The 17569-nt window shown below is 35.8% G+C and overlaps 1 protein-coding gene and 1 pseudogene across 4 annotated transcripts in view; one reads left to right on the top strand and one right to left on the bottom strand.

Moving 5' to 3' along the window:
- PAN3 (poly(A) specific ribonuclease subunit PAN3) overlaps positions 1 to 17569 on the bottom strand; it is a 212657-nt gene that overhangs the window by 134698 nt on the left and 60390 nt on the right. For all 4 annotated transcript variants that reach the window (XM_077158934.1, XM_077158933.1, XM_077158932.1 and 1 more), the window contains exons 2-4: positions 4727 to 4848; positions 2696 to 2762; positions 761 to 831 (exon numbers count right to left, since the gene is read on the bottom strand). In XM_077158934.1, the coding sequence (XP_077015049.1) occupies positions 761 to 831; positions 2696 to 2762; positions 4727 to 4848 (260 nt within the window). The remainder of the gene's footprint in view (positions 1 to 760; positions 832 to 2695; positions 2763 to 4726; positions 4849 to 17569) is intronic.
- Positions 8902 to 10009, top strand: LOC143679674 (E3 ubiquitin-protein ligase RING2 pseudogene; annotated as a pseudogene).

Raw genomic sequence — 17569 nt, 5'->3', positions numbered from 1 at the left:
TGTTATAACTTTAGAGTAATTTCCACCAAAATTTACAACGTCCTAAACATCTTTAACTATTTGCTACTGATCCTAGACAAATAGATTCTCTAGATGATTATTACTATTAATACATTGATTCTCATTAAGACTCTAAGGCAGCAAAATACAATCATTTTCATTTTACTTGTAACAAAATCAGTTACTATAAAACACTTCAAAAATCTACACATGATCTAACAACCTCAATTTAAAAAAAAAATAAAATTAAAGTTCAAACATGAACAGATTTTAAACTGTTTTCTAAACATTTGGGCCAATTTTGAGAAGTTGAAAATTTTAAGTTTGCCTATAATGTCAGCATAAGGAGTTTAAATGAGGGAAGAATCTTTTTAATCTAGACAAAGTCGTCAGAAAACCAAGTTAAAAACATGATGCATATGCCTACAATGGATCATATAACAGCAAAAGCAACTATGATATTAAATTAGATGTTATCTTGAAAACAGAATACATTAAAGAAAATGAGCAAAAAATAAGCAGCAGGAGATCATCCATTCATATAAAATCCCTCTATTCTATGGATAGAGATCAAATAAAATTCCACATAAGAAATATAATCAGAAAAAAGCATAAAAGGTCAGAAAAACATTAAGCCCATAAACAACATTATAGCCCATAAACAGTCCACACCCCATTTAAGAAAATATTAATGTAAGAAATGATTCCAACATCATCTCTAGATTCCATTCAGTTTCACTCAAGTTTCAGTTTCACCTACCTTTCTTCTCTGAGAGATGTTGAGGGCACCAAAGTCATTAAACAAGGATGAAGCAGGTGAAGTTAGAGGATCTGGAAGGTAAGTTATATAAGTTTCCACACAAACAACTGAGGTAACCTACAAATCTAATAAACATTTAACTTGACAATGCCTACAAGAGCAATTAAAAGCATACTAATTAAACCCAGGTCTCCACACACAACAGATGCCCAAATATTTTCTGGGTGAATGGAAACCAAATTGGAGAAAACGTCATTCAGCCAATATTCAGTATACGGATATCAGAGGCTATATGAATAAAGATGCATTTGTTTGCTCAGAACCAATAAATAAGGAACAAAAAAGAAGAAATGGCCCTTAATCATATTGTTGGGAGCTTGTTTATGAAAGAAATCAGTCTACCTATAGGAAATAAATGTCTGTGTCCTGAAACTAAGTCATGAGAAGGATAAAACAAAAACGTGGGGGATGCCAGAGACCCGGGTTCAACTCCTGGAGCCTGCCCATGCCAAACAATAAAAAATAAAAAAAAATGTGGGGTGTGAGGGGAGTCAACCATATTCCTAAGGTCCAGACTTGGATTTAAACATATCTATAAGCCTTTAAAATAATTTACTCTACAGACTATTCTATATTTCTAAGTTTATCAACAGATAACTGATAATCTAACAAGGTAAGGTAAATTCTACTGTTTTGAAAGATGAAAATATTTAATGTTTCAAAACATAAACATGAAATCCAGAGATCTTACAGTTCAAAGTTCTATTCTCTGAGGCCAGAAGTTATAAGCAAAATTATACCTCTAATTTGATTCTCACCTTACAAATCAGAAGTGCTTCTGAAAGGGTATGCATGAGATACTGTAATATTTTATCTTCATTTCTGAGCCTTAGTTAATTTAATGAGATTGAGAAACATCAGATTACATGTGAAATCTTAAAAACTGTATTAAGCACACTCATTTAAAGGAACCTTAAAACCTCTTTGTAATGCATTAAACAGATTTGCTGCTTAATTTCTCTGGCTTCTTCTACTTGGATTTTAACAGTCTTTTCACTACAATTAACATTAGTTTAATATTAAATTAATTAATTCAAAGAAAGAAGCTAATAAAAAGAGAAAATATTTTTATAAAATTTATATACTTAAGGCACTTAAAAACTAAGTAATAGTATTCGTTCTTTATGTATTCTTTGATATCATTTAAAAATAAGCTTTTAATCTGCATGGAAATTCTAAAAATACTATAACACTACATATTAATTTCTAATTCTTCCGTTCAATATTAAAATGTTGGTATTCGTTTCTATAGCAAAAGACACAGAGATTGATATTTCCAAATAGGAATGGAGATTTGACACACATATACATAAAAACTTCTATCACAGGAAATAATCAATGTGTAAATTCTTGCTCTCATCATTAATAATTATTAACACATTTTACTAATATAGCACATTAACATTCAATAGTTACATATTTCAAAAAAAACCATTCTTAAACCTGAATTTCATTTTTAAAATGGCATACAGAAAGACATCTTGAAAAATCTGTATGAAATGCCCTTCCATTTTTGAAACAATAAATCCAAAAGAAATAACCCAAAATAAAAACATAAATTCACACATGTGAAGGGGGGAGCACAAAAATAGTTAACTATGAAATACAGCAATGAAATTCAATTTATGAAAAGCTCTCATGATACAAAAAAAGGTATGTTTAGTATGCTCTTAATTATTATAATGTATATATTCATATACAGAGGGAGCAAGAGGAGAAAACCTTAATCTTAATAGCTATCTTCGGATGAGAAGACAGACATTTTGATTTTTTCCTTTATACTTGTAAGTATTTTTCAAAATTTCTAAAATGGGTATGTACTGCTTTTATGGACAGAAATACATGTGTAGAAGAGCAAAAAGGACCAAATCTTACCATGGCCTGCATATGGCTTGGCACTGTCATTCAGAAGGCTTGGGGAGCTGTTACTATTAGTCATTCTCTGAAAAGCAAAATATATACATATAGTATCACTGAAGAAAACAAAATTAAGACTACTCAACTAATCAAGTTAAGACTGGACCCTCTGCCTCTTTCCTTTCAATTCATTTTTCACATTGCTGACAAACTAATCATCCTATAAATGACGCTGCTTGGACTCCAACAATCTATGCACAAATTTCTCAAACTCCCTACAATACATCAAATGAAAATTTTACTCATTAAACAGGTATTTTTATCCAAAATCGCTGACTTACTTTGAATTTCATTTCCATAGCTTACAAGCCTGGGCAAGACACTTACCTTCTATCTACACTTCCATGTTCATAAAATGTCAATTCTAAGATCTCCTAAGAGGGTGTGATATATGCATAAAATGACTATATATAAAGTCAATAAATACTCTAATAACCTCTCCCAATGCATATTATTCTCCATATATCTTATAGACCCTATAAAATTAGTCTATTCCCTGTTCTCTAAAAAGGCCCCATGCTTTCCTAACTTATTCAAGAGTCTCTATGGTTTCTCCATCCTAGAAAGTCCTTCATTTTATGCCACAAATCCTTTTCTGACATATGATATCTAACTCAATGTCTTGAAAAGTTTAAGTTGGGTACTCTGGATTCAAATTTCAACTCTCACTTTAATTTTGTAATACTGAAACTAATCACTCAGCTTCTTGGGTTTAATTTCTGTAAAATTAAAAAAAGAAAGGGGGACAATACGTTCTTAAAGTATTTATATATAAAATATATATGATAAGCACCTAAAATTATAACTCACATATATTGGGGGGCCTAAAAAAATGTGTAACTATACATAAATTAAAATGTTCACAAAAAATAAACCATTTATGTATGTGACCATGCATGTTAACTTACATGCTAAAAATTGAAATGAGCCTTAGGGTGCATAGTTATGTGAAACCTCAGGTTTTATGTCACTGAAAGTTAAAAATCATTCAGAAAAGCATTGGCTTCCTATAGACCCTTAAAAACAGTTCAATATGAAATTTTAAAATTAACTCCTCTTGTGTTTAAAGATCCTATTGTAATTATAGAGAAAGCCTTCCAAAGTAGACCATTAAAAGAACAAGAAAGTTTGATGATGGCGGTTTTCCAATAAACAATGGCATGCTTTCCAATTTTATTCCAATGCTATAAAACTTTGTCTTTTCAATCCAAAAAAAAGTCCTCAGCATTGCATGCAGTTATATGGTAAAGAAAGAAAAAAAAAATTTGAATAAAAAGAACATAGGTAAAATAAACAATTCAACAATATAAACTAAAGTAGAAAAAGAAAAAAAACAACATCTACTAAAGTAAAAGGTCCCTCAAGTACCAAAGCTTTAAATTAAAGGACAACGAAAATTAAAAAAAACTTACAGACTGGAAGTCTTAGAGAATAAGATAGTAGCAGCAAGTAATTAAAATTAAAATGGTAAAACATTAAATAAAACCAGAGATACGATTTTATACATAAAGAAAACTCCTGAGAGGACATGTTGGAAATTGATCACCAGTAATGGTAGTTGTTCTAGAGGAGTCAATGGATGAATGGTAAACAGGGACAGAGAGGAGATACACTTCAGCATATACCATTTTGTCCTTTCAACTCTTTCAGCATTTGTATGTATTATCTACTTAAAAGTTAAATCTAAAACTACATCATCACTGCCAAGGTTAAGAAATATACAAAGCACAATGAAAGGAGTAGAACTAGTCTCTATCTGTCCTCTACATGCTCCTTTGTCATTCCACCCCAATACTCACCCCTAAAAGCTCTCATTGATACTAACCTTACAGGAGATACTAACCCTACAGTTTGCCTGTTTCCCACCCTCCTCATCACCTTCTAAAATCTCACTTTCCATTCAACAAACTTAAGAATAAATGAAGATTCTATATCTCTCCTGTTCCTGGAGTAAACTTCACTATTTAGTGTCGTATATACTAATGATACCTGCATCAAGGGATATTTTGTCTCTACAGGGCTTCCAAATCCATTGACTCCAATAAAGCTGGTGCTGAAATAGGAATCTGTGAGACTGGTATCAGTTAAAGCACCTCCATCTATTCCAGGAACTGAAAAAAAGGAAAATTCAAGTTTTTTGATTATTTAAAATAAAACATTGATTTAGTTTCTTTGTTCCTAAATACATTTTAAAGTCTTATATCTTTGTCATATTTATCTTCATCCGTTCATAAGCAAAGGCAGCAACATAAAGGAAAAAAAACTGGCAACACTTTAAAAATCTGTTAAACAATATTCAAGTGGGCTAATTTTTTTTCCCTATACAAAAACAGTAACTTTATATTACTCACCTAATAGCCATCAAGCACAACATGAGGAAACCACACTTGCATCTCTAGTTGCCTTATCAAGTTTTCTTTCTTTAATTTAGCAAGAGGAGAGCATATTATAAACCTCTGCCATTTCTCCTTTGAATCTTCATTTGGAAATAGAGCCAAATTTCTCAGAATGGTTCCCATAATGTATTTATCAAAACTGACCAGTAGTCTTTCACACTTACTTGTAATTCAGGAAAAAACTTTCTGCAGAACAGATAATGGGATAGAGTTCAGAAATACTAAAGGCTCACTAACGATTTTACTGAGTATGGCCAGTAATCAAGGATTTTGTTTTGTTGTATGGGTTTTATTTAAGTAAATATTCCACATAGATATTTACACTTGAGTTTCCTTGTTTTGGCAAGTTACAATTTTGAAAAGGAAATGATACTTCAAGGGTGATTAGGAGAATCACTAATCTGTGATACATTACTCCATCGTATATCGTGAAGATATTCATTTGTTCTCAAGTTACTAAGAACAGACACCTGTCCTACCTTCCTCATGTTCAAAGGCATATGTAGGGTACTTTTAGGTTTAAATTACATGAGAGATATGTTAGTGGCCTTACTAACTAAGAACAGATAATCAAGAACTTTTCAATCCTTCAACTCCTTACTTTTTATACATATTTAAGAGATTTATTATAAGGAATTGGCTCACATAACTTCAGGGTCATATCTCTATAACATAATAGTCAACCGAAAAATCACTGTGTTGCTATGAATCTCACTTAGTCTGAACAGTAAGTGTGCAAAGTTGATAGTCTTTTTATTTTACACAAGTGGCAAACCAAGATTCAGAGAAATGAGCTCTCCCAAAGTGACAAAGCTAGCAAGTGGTAGAACTGCAATGTAAAAGCAATTCCTCTGTAGTTCTAAACTGCCTTTCAATTTAAAAGAGAAGGCAGTATAAATCAAGAGACTAAATTCCAAATCTTCACTTTGAACTGATCATGACCAAACTTTGAAACTTTTTTACCATATCTAAAAGGAAAGAATCTGAACTTCTACACCTATCAGCAGTTACCCTATGACTATTAACATGTATATGTATATAACAACCTACTTAAAAAAAACTCACATCTTAACTAAATAAATGTTTTCCTTTGCCTTGACTGCTTTTAATGAAGTGAGTTCTAATACTTCAGAAACATCACATTAGATCGGTGTTAACCAATGGGTCTTCTGAGGTGAAATAAATTAGGAAAAAGCTGGAAGAAACAAAAGAAAACTATTTCTTTACTATCAGACTTCCCAGAGCCTTGTGTATATACAATGTGAATGATGACTTTTCAAAAGGGGGTCAGAGTACTTCCCAAATGTGCATGAGCATCTTAAGGGTCAAGAGTTCTACACAACACAGTTTACAGAGTACCTAGTTTAAAATGTTGAATGATTTTCTCTTGACAACAAAGACATCACAGACAAGATGCTGATGATGCTTACTCTAACAGATGAAATCCCAACTTCTTATTCTCAGTTTGGCATTAGAAAGCACTCAACAATCTGCTTTCAACCTGTCATTCTAACATCTCCCATATGTTGCTGGAGCTGACTCTCAGCTCTGCTCCTTACTAGCCACAGAGACAAAGAGTTAGGCAAGACACTTACAGAATGGAGAATATACCAGTACATGCAAAATGAGAATCATACCATGTACCTTGCAATTTGAATGAAGACTTATGAAAAACAATGAAATAATATCTTAAAATTTCTTTTAAAAATCGTGAGGACCACACTGCCCTAAAAATAAATGAATTGTACACTACCAACACACAAATTTTACAGGACGTAAATTACCCTTTAAAATGCTATTTTAAAAAAAATCAGTGGAGAAAGGACAGAGTATTCAATAAATAGCTTCAAGACAACTAGGTAATCATCTGGGGAATGTTTTTGAAGAATATTTCCAAAAGATCATAGTGTAAAATAGTAAAAGTAAAATATGCATCTACTGTAAAAAAGATCTTTACAATTGTCATAACATTATCAAACTATCTCCTCCAGTCAAAATAATTTACTCATTTTTTTGCAAGTCTCCTACATTTTACAATCTAGATTACAATCAGTTGCTCCATACACGAACACATACATCTCCATCTTCTTCAAGACCCAGAGGTGACAGAAAAGGAAAAAGTAATTTGAGTTAGATATTGAGCTCTAATCTTACTTTTACCAAATACTAGTCATATGATCTCCAACAAATAACCCTCTAAATTTCCTATCTTCATGTGAAAAAAGAGACAATAGTACTTCGCTCACAGGGTCATAGTGGGGATTCAAGTGAAATATTCTAAGCAATGAGCCTTGCATCCTGGCCCATAGGTTAACCTCAATGCTATTTTTTTTCTTTCTCCTTTTCTATCAAGTATTTCCCAATTATTTCATCTCTTAAGATACTGTTTATATCATTCACTGAACAAAAAAAAAGTACTTTATTTTACCTATCTTTTATTGCTGTCTTCAACTATTTAACTGTAATTTCAAACTATTTAAACCTTTAAACTATTTAGATAGTATATCCACCCATCTAAATTAACTGTAAACTGAGAATTGGAGCATGTTACCAAGATTTACACTTTTGGTGGTATTCCCTAATCTGTCAATGCATTTGTATAAATGTATATTTACAATTAAGCCTTTTGGGGAGTAAGTATAGAAAAAATTAATAAAAGATACAATAAAGCCATTGCACAAATAAAAGATTAAAGGAAGATTATTAAACCAAAAACATAGGCTAAGGAGAAGTAGCACGATAGTTGAACATCAAATCAAGTTCAGAAGTTCCTAAATAGCTAAGGGAAAAGAGAGACATGAAGTTTAAAAAGTTCTCTTCTAATAAAATAAAAAATACCGGTTTGTAAATAGCAAAAACTTTTTTTCCTTAGTACTAAACTCTTCAAAGAATTTATTACAAGTTTTATATATGGGGCACTGAATCTTCAATACAGTTAAAAAGATTTCTAGAAACACTTTTTACATTCCTTCTCAACAGAAGAGAATATAATATTAAATCATAGCCTACTTATAATAAATCCATAAAGAGCTCAAGTGCTTAGCTTCTCAGTGATCTTAACTAAATCATCATTTCCTCCTGACCTCATCCTTTTGCTTCAAAACATTCATTACTGGTTTGCCTAGATAGCTAAATAACAAACAATAACAGTAGCCATTGTATTGATTGCTTTATATGCACAACCTCAACAATGAACCTTTAAGATATGTATCTTTACTGCCTATTTTACTGACAATGCCACAGACAGAATTTGAAACCAGAACAGTCTCACTTCAAAGTCCAACTCTTAACCACTGCTCCATATACTTTTTAGACGATCCTAAAGGCCAGACCCATCTTTCCAATCGCATATTAAATGTCTACAACTAGAAGCGTGGCAAGTATTTTTAACCTAAAAATTCAGTTATCATTGGCTCCTTTCCATCCCTCATCCCCATCCCCCAAAGCAGTTGCTTCACCAAATCTTTTTCAAAAGTTACTCCCTTATATTTAATTTCCACTGCCCTAAGTCAAGTTCTGTCTTACACTATCATAAGACTGCTCCAAATGGTTTCCTATCTCCATTCTTGAAAGCCCAAATAACTGAGACAATTATCTTTCCACAGATCTTTTATCACTCAGTAGCAAAAACTACAAAGGTTTAGCAATCTGGCTGCAATCCACCACCTGGCACCACTCCCCATAACACAGCGTATTCTCTTGCCACATCAGATGACTATAAAACAAAACCATGCATTTCAGCTCACCATATTGTGCAATGGCCTGAACATGAGTCTCACTCTGGCCATGAGCCAGAAGGACCCCAAACTGGGACAGGAACCACAATGTCTCAGGCTGAAAACAAATGGCACTCAATCGTTAAGCAAAACAGGGGAACACAGTTTATATGAACTACATCAAAGACTTCAGGTGGCAATAACAATGGCCTAGAAATTGTGGATTCACCTCAAAGTCTACACAGTGAATTAATGTGCCAAATTTGTTTGGATATGTTGAAGAATAACATGACTACAAAGGAGTATTTACATCGCTTTTATGCAGAATGCACGATTACAGCCCTCAGAAGTTACAACAAAGAACATTCTACCTGTCAGAAAAAGCTAGTTTCCAAAAGATCACTAAGGACAGACTCAGATTTTGATGCACTCATCAGCAAAATTTATCCAAGTCATGATGAATATGAAACTCATAAGGAGAGAGTATTAGCCAGAGCAAGAAGCACAATAATCAGCAACCACTCAGGTCACAGCATTGAGGAAGACACAGATCATGAACAGATTACAGTGAGGCAAGACACCACATACTGAAAATGGTAACGGAGCAGGCAATAATGGTAACGGTTCTCACTGTAGTAATGCATCCACATACAGCAATCAGGAACCAGGACCTAGCAACAAACAGTCCAAAATATTTGGGCTTGACATTGAAAATAACAATGCAGCAGTGTCAAATGATGCAGTCATACTAGTAAATCTGAATCAGTATTGAGGCTTCATTCCACATTTATGTATTGAGGCTTCATTTATGGAAAAAGATGATAGTGCAACAAGTTACATAAAGATTCAGGCAACTTCACTATTGATTACTTATCCAAATATTTGGCTGAGGTTGGCTTCAGAAGAACTTCAAGGCAAAGGAGAAGGAAACCAGATGAACCTTGATAACAGCCACTGAGAAGCAGTATACTATTTATATAGCAACATCCAATGGCCAGTTTATTGTATTACATGGCTCCTTTTCTTTGGAACTGGTCAGTAGGAAATACTAGAAAGTGAACAAAGCCATGGAACTTTATTATATACCCATAAAAGAGCAAATAAAAGCTTTTACTAAAAACAATTCTGAGAATGAACTTTTTAAAAGCCTATTTCTTTAAAATTAAAGATGTACTATAGAGGACTTCCAGAAAGATGGCTGACTAGAGGGGCTCAAGATTAGCCCTGCTCCACAGAAAGGTCGGACAGGGGACAGGACAGCGACTGAAGTGGTGATTCGGGAGTGTGGCGGACCTGGGAGAGCCTTCTGCACAACATGCAGCAGCTCTGGTGGCGGAGGCCAATGAACTGAGAGGCAGAAGCCTGGAGCCTGGGGCAGAGGTGCACAGGTGTAGAGCCGCAGAGCCCGCCGGAGTGCACAAACCTCTGGTGCACAGGACTAGGAAGCAAGCCAGGCTGCCTTCCTTGGGAGCACTACCCTCACAAGCACAGCCCCGTGACCTGAGACTCACACCACACCCCACGCACCGGATCCCCGTCATCTGCTTCCATTCCCCACGCTCCAGAGTCCCCACCCCAGCAGACTCCAGTGCACGTACCTGTCCCACTCCACCCCCGCAAGCACAGCCCAAACCACCTTTCCTGCACATCTTCCAAGCACTACCTCTCCCTGCACCCTGCAGGCTGTTGCCAGGGCATAAAAGTTGGGGGCGCTAACCTCCATATTTAGACCACGCCCACACCTGGCCCAGTGTCACACAGCCTCACCCCACCCTCCCTGAGCTCAGCGCATCCCTTTACATCACTCCCAGGCCCACGCGCGGGCGCAAGACCCCAATCACATCATTCAGCTCTGGGAACCCCACTTTACAACAGTCCAAGAACCGCGATATGCACACAGCCCTCAGTCTCACTTCCCAGCTCTGAGAAAGTACCGACCTGCACAGCTGGGTAACATTTGCCACCAATCCACAAAGGTATAACACCAATTTGCTGCGACAGCTCTAAACATGAACTTAAAGGGCCCCGTGCCTTAGACGAGTGCATACCCCCCAGAAAGTTGCACCTGCACAGCTGATGTTCACAAGCATCAGCAAAACATCCCCAACCTGCGCTGAAACAAATCACCCCACTGAGTGCTCCACACCATACACTGCTCCCTGCTGTAGAACCATCCCACAAACACGAGGCCATAGACTACTAAAAGAAATCAACTCCCAAAGTAAATCAAGATATTTACATGTGATGAAGACAGCAGAAGATCACTAGGCATGTCACAATGCAGACAGACACAGCCCTAACTAATGACCAAAGAGGAAAGACAGATGTTGGAACAACTAATCAAAGATGTTCATACAACTCTACTTAATAAGTGGGATAGTAAATGACATAAAGGAGATCAAGAAGACAGTACAAGAGCACAAAGAGGAATTTGAAAGAATAAATAGAAAATACAAACATTAAAGACTCTGCTGACCAAATAAAAAACATACACAGAGACACACAACACCAGATTTGAAGAGACAGAAGACAGAATAAATGATATAAAGGACAGGATAATTGACTTTGAAGACATAAAACAGCAAATGGCAAAAAAAAACAGGGAAAAAAATGAATGGAGACTCAGGGAAATGACAGACAAAACAAGGACTCAAATATAAGAATCATTGGTGACCCAGAAGTAGAGGAAAGGAGTAAAGAACTAGGAAGAGTAGTTGAGGATATAATGGGGGAAAACTTCCCAACCCTCATAAAGGACATGAATATGTATACAAGTCAAAGAAGCCCAACAAACTCCAAACAGAATAAATCCAAATAGGCCTTCCCCGAGTCACATACTAATCACTCTGTCAAATGTGAAAGACAAGCAGAAAATCCTGAAAGGGGCAAGAGAAAAAATCTACTCCATGTAAGGGAAATCAAATAAGACGGAGTTCAGACTACTCAACTAGCACCTGGAGGTGCGACGGCAGTGGTATGATATATTCAAGATCCTGAAAGAGAAAGACTTCCAGCCGAGAATTCTGTACCCAGCCACACTGTCCTTCAAAATTGAGGGAGAGACTAAAGTTTTCACAGACAAAGAAGTTCTGACAGAATCTGTCAACAAGAGACCAGTCTTAGAAGAAATACTAAAAGGAGTTCTGCCAGCTGGAAAAAAAAAAAAGGACAGGAGAGTGAGATCTGGAGGAGGGCACAGAATTGAAGTGCCTTTTAAATTACCACTAAGAATAATTTAAAGAATACAAAAAGAAAGAGGGAAAAGAATATACAGATATGACAAATAAAATAAAAAAGATAAGACGGTGGAATCAAGAAACACCTTTTCAGTAATAACTTTGAATGTCATCGGACTAAACTTACCAATTAAAAGATGCACAGTGGCAGAAAGGATTAAGAAACATAATCCAGCTATATGCTACTTACAAGAGACTCAACTTAGACACAAGGATACAAATTGACTGAAAGTCAAAGGATGGAAAAAGATATTCCATGCAAGTTGTAACCAAAAGGAAGCAGGAGTAGCTATTCTAATATCAAACAAAATAGACTTTAAATGTAAAGACATCATAAGAGACTAAAAGGACTATATACTAAATAAGGGTCAATTCATGAAGAAGATATAACAATCATAAATGTTTATGCTCCCAATCAAGGAGCTCCAAAGTATATGAGACAGACACTGGAAAAACTGAAGAGAGCAACAGATGTTTCACCAATAATAGTAGGAGACTTCAGTGCACGACTCTCCTCTATAGAAAGAACAACCACACAGAAGATCAACAAGGAAATAGAGAAGTTTAATAACTTCATAAATGAATTAGACCTAACAGACATATAAATGTTATTGTACCCCAAGGCACAAGGTTATATATTCTTCTCTAGTGCTCACGGAACATTTTCCAGGATGGATCACATGCTGGGACACAAAACAGATCTTTATAAATTTAAGAACACTGAAATTATTCAAAGTACTTTCTCTGATCACAATGGGATGAAGCTGGATCTCAATAACCACCAAAGAACAAGAACATTCACATATATATATGGAGATTAAATAATACGCTCTGAAACAGCCAGGAGGTCAAAGAAGAAATTGCTAGGGAAATTTGTAGCTATCTGGAGATGAATGAAAATGAGAATACAACTTATCAGAACTTAAGGGATGCAGCAAAGGCTTTGCTGAGAGGCAAATTTATTGCCTTAAATGCCTACTAGAAGAGCAAAAATCGAGGACTTAACAATCAAAACTTGAAGAACTTGAGAAAGAACAGCTAACTAACCCCAAAACAAATAGGAGAAGAGAAATAACAAAGATTAAAGTAGAGATATATGAATGGGAGAACAAAAGAACAATAGAAAGAATAAAATCAAAAGTTGGTTCTTTGAGAAAATCAATAAAATTCATGGGCCACTAGCAACACAGACAAAGAAAAAAAAGAGAGAAGATGCAAATAAACAAAATGAGAAATGAGAAGAGGTGCATTACCACAGGCCCTGAAGAAATAAAATAAATCATAAGAGGATACTACGGACAACTATATGCCAACAAATTAGATAACTTAGATGAAATGGACAAATTCTTCAACACACACAAACAAGCTACATTGACTCAGGAAGAAATAGAAGATCTCAACAAACCAATCACAAGTAAAGAAATTCAATCAGTCATCAAAAATCTCCTTACAAAGAAAAGTCTAGGGCCAGATGGCTTCACAGGTGAATTTTATCAAACATTCCAGAAAGAACTAATACCAATTCTGCTCAAACTTTTCCAAAAAAGGAGGAAAAACAAACTCTACCTAACTCATTTTACGAAGCAAATACCATTTTAAAACAAAAACCGGGTAATGATGCTGAAAGAAAGAAAAACTACAGGCCAATCTCCCTAATGAACATACCTGCAAAAATTCTCAATAAAATATTGGCAAATCAAATCCAACAGCACATTAAAAGAATTATACACCCTGACCAAGTGGGGTTTATACCAGGTATGTAAGAATGGTTCAACGCAAGAAAATCAATTAATGTAATACAGCACATTAACAAATCAAAAGGGAAAAATCACATGATCTTCTCAACTGATGATGAAAAAGCATTTGATTACCTATATCTACAAAGAAATCATACAACTCAACAACAAAAGAACAAACAATCCAATTATAAAATGGCTAAAGATATAACTAGGCATTCTTCTGAAAAGCAAATACAGACGGCTCAAAAGCACATGAAGAGATTCTCATTTTCAGTGGCTATAAAGAAAATTCAGATCAAGACTACAGTGAGATACCACCTCACACCTATAAGAATGGCTGCTATTAAACAAACAGGGAACTATAAATGTTGGAGAGAATGTGGAGAAACTGGGACACTTAGACACTGCTGATGGGAATGTAAAATGTGCAGCCACTATGGAAGACTATTTGGTGGTTCCTTAGGAAACTGGGTATCGAATTGCCCTATGACCCAGTAATAGCATTATTTGGTATATACCTAGAAGAGCTGAAAGCAACGACACAGACAGACATTTGCACACTGATGTTCAAAGCACCATTATTCACAATCGCCAAAAAATGCCCATCAACAGATGATTGGATCAATATACATACATATTATGGAATATTATGCAGCAGTAAGACAAAATGACATTCTGAAGTCATGAAAAAATGGATGAGCCTTGAGGAAGTAGTGCTGAGTGAAGTTTGCCAGACACAAAAGGATAGATACTACCTGAGTCCACTTTTATGATCAGCATAAAGGTATAATCAGAGGCTTCTAATATAGAAGATTGAGGTTTAGAGATACATAGAAGCAAGAGATGGGTGAACTGTTAACTATTGAACTTGAACTCCAATGTAAAGGAATAGATAGGAGTGAAGGTGATTCTCTAGCAGGTCTAGAAGTAATATTATCATATTGAAGATGAACAAAAGTGAAAGGGGTTGTATAGAATTATGTGTCCAACTGACTCACATTAGAAATATGAATACGTTCTCGTAAGAATTACTACAAAGAAATGATTCTTGAATAAAGAGTGTTTAAGTCCAGGGTACAGGAGGAAAACTGCTATTGCAAGCTATGAGCTATGTTCAGAAGGAAACCATCAGCACTATCACAGCAACAGCAGAGGTAAATAACGGGGTGAGGGACAAGGGTTAAGAGGAGGTTTAGATTTCCTATTTGGTGAGGGTGTGTTAATTGGTTTTTCTGTCTCTTTGGGATCAGTGAAATTATCTAAAATTGAGAATATTGATGGACTGTGGACTTTGGGCCCTGTACATGATGCCCAATGAATGCAGATGGCAGAAGGATGCACTGACAGAGAAGTAGATTGGTGAATGATGGTGTATACTTATGAACGAAGATCGTGCTGCTACAAAAAGGAACAATGTTGTGAGGTATACAACGATGTGACGAACATGTAGGACATTTGATGAGACAAAATAAGCCAGAAACAAACAAACAAAAAAAACAATGGTATGGTCACCTTTAGAAAATGCTTAAAAGAAAACAGGGTGTCGACTGTAAGTTTTAGAGTAGACACATTAAGTCCAGAGTAGTGATCATTATTTCTGGTTTTGAGAGGCTGTTTTATATAAACATAAGCTGATATTTAGAGATAAGAACGAAGTTGAACAGGTGAGGGTTAGAGTAATTCAGAATACAAGGGTAAGGAAGACAGTGTCTATATTTTAGAACCACACATACAATTTGAGAACAATGGAAGAAAGGTTTATTTGATCTGGAACTGAAATTTTCTGTAGTGAATAGTCTAATCATAGCTCATTTGAACAACTGAAACACAGGAGCACAGAATGAGAAAGAGTTCCTTTAATCCTGTATAGATTATTGCAATATCTGGAAACATCCTGGAGTATATTAATCAAATAATCAAAAAGTATTGGCAAAATCCCCTGAGAGAGGGAAGAAAGACTATGGAACTATTAAACCTTTCCATCAGGGAATCCCCTGATAACTGTGTCAAACGTTAGGATAGCCAAATAATCAGCCACACCTCGATCTTGAGGCTCAGTATCTCTAAGCACAACTCTGCAAGTGAAATCACTGCCCTCCCCTCTACGTGGGACATGACATCCAGGGGTGGAAGTCTCCCTGGCAGAGTGGGAGATGAATCCCAGGTATGAATCCAGACCTAGCACCATAGGATCAACTATTACATACTGACCAAAAGGAGGGAAGAGAAATGGAATTAATAAAGTTTCAGTGGCAGAGAGAGTTCAAATGGAGTCGAGAGGCTACTCTGGAGGTTGCTCTTATGCAAGCTTCAGGTAGACTTTGCTACCTATCATAACCTGCCAACCCCCCAACCAGGACCATTCCAGCCAATCCTAAAGAACACCTAGGGCAATATATAAGATTCCACAAGGGTTCCAGGTACTAGAGTAACTTTTCAGAAACCTACAACCTCCAGATAGGTCCCTCGTCAAGATAAGCCCTGAAATCTAGCCCAGCCTCTCCAGAACATCAGATAGTTCCATCTCCCTATCCCATATTAGTGACAGACCCTTCTAATAGCAAAAATTTAGAATTGCCATAGCTCAAAAAACCCCAAAGAGAGGTATGGAAAGATCAAAGGTGATGGTGGAATTATACTCAGAAGATAAGACTTATTAAATGAATATGAATGCTGAATCATAAATTGGTTATCCTTTTTAGTCTCCAGTAGTTTAGAGCAGCTAGAAGTAAAACCCTAAAATTGTGAAATTGTAACCCATGTCGTGCTGGTTTGAAAGGAAGTATGCCTCCTAGAAAAGCCATGTTTTAATCAAAATCCCATTTCATAAAAGTAGAATAATGCCTATTCTATATTGTATGTTTGAAACTGTAATCAGATCATCTTCCTGGATGATGTGATTTAGTCAAGAGTGGCTGTTAAACTGGATTAGGTGACAACATGTCTCCACCCATATGGGTGGATCTTGATTGCTTTATTGGAGTCCTATAAAAGAGGAAACATTTTGGAGAATGGGAGATTCAGAAAGAGCAGCAGCACAAAGCAGAGAGTCCACGAGCCAGTGACCTTTGGAGACGGAAGAAGGAAAATGCCTCCCAGGGAGCTTCATGGAACAGGAAGCCAGGAGAAGAAGCTAGCAGATGATGCCGTGTTCGCCATGTGCCCTTCCAGATGAGAGAGGAACCCTGACCGTGTTCGTCATGTGCCCTTCCACTTGAGAAAGAAACCCTGAACTTCACTGGCCTTCTTGAACCAAAGTATCTATCCCTGGATGCCTTAGATTGGACATTTCTATAGACTTGCTTTAATTGGGTCAGGACAATTTCTCAGCCTTGGAACTGTAAATTAGAAACTTATTAAATTTCTCTTTTTAAAAGCCATTCGGTTTCTGGTATATTGCATTCCAGCAGCTAGCAAACTTGAACACATGTCAAAGTCTGAAATATGTTCTATAACTAATCATGGTGTTGTGCTTGGGAATTTATAGCTTTTTTGTACATGTTATTGTTCACAGAAAAAGAAGGGAAAAAAAAAGTTGATTGTGATGATAAAGTATTTAAGCCCTCTAGTCTCCTATATTCTGCAGCAGCTAGAAGGAAAAGTAGGAGAGGATCATATGGTAGCCCATGACAAACTCTGGGATTTGTCGAACCAACTGTTGAAGAGTGCTTTGAAAACTATTTCTCTGCTTTGTATATATACTATTCAATAAAAAATAAAACATAAAAAGCCAAATGGAAGGGCT

The sequence above is a fragment of the Tamandua tetradactyla genome, chromosome 4 (genome assembly GCF_023851605.1).
Source record: "Tamandua tetradactyla isolate mTamTet1 chromosome 4, mTamTet1.pri, whole genome shotgun sequence".
Classification (NCBI taxonomy): domain Eukaryota; kingdom Metazoa; phylum Chordata; class Mammalia; order Pilosa; family Myrmecophagidae; genus Tamandua; species Tamandua tetradactyla.
Note: the sequence above shows the minus strand (reverse complement) of the source record. Positions and strands in the feature narration are given on the sequence as shown.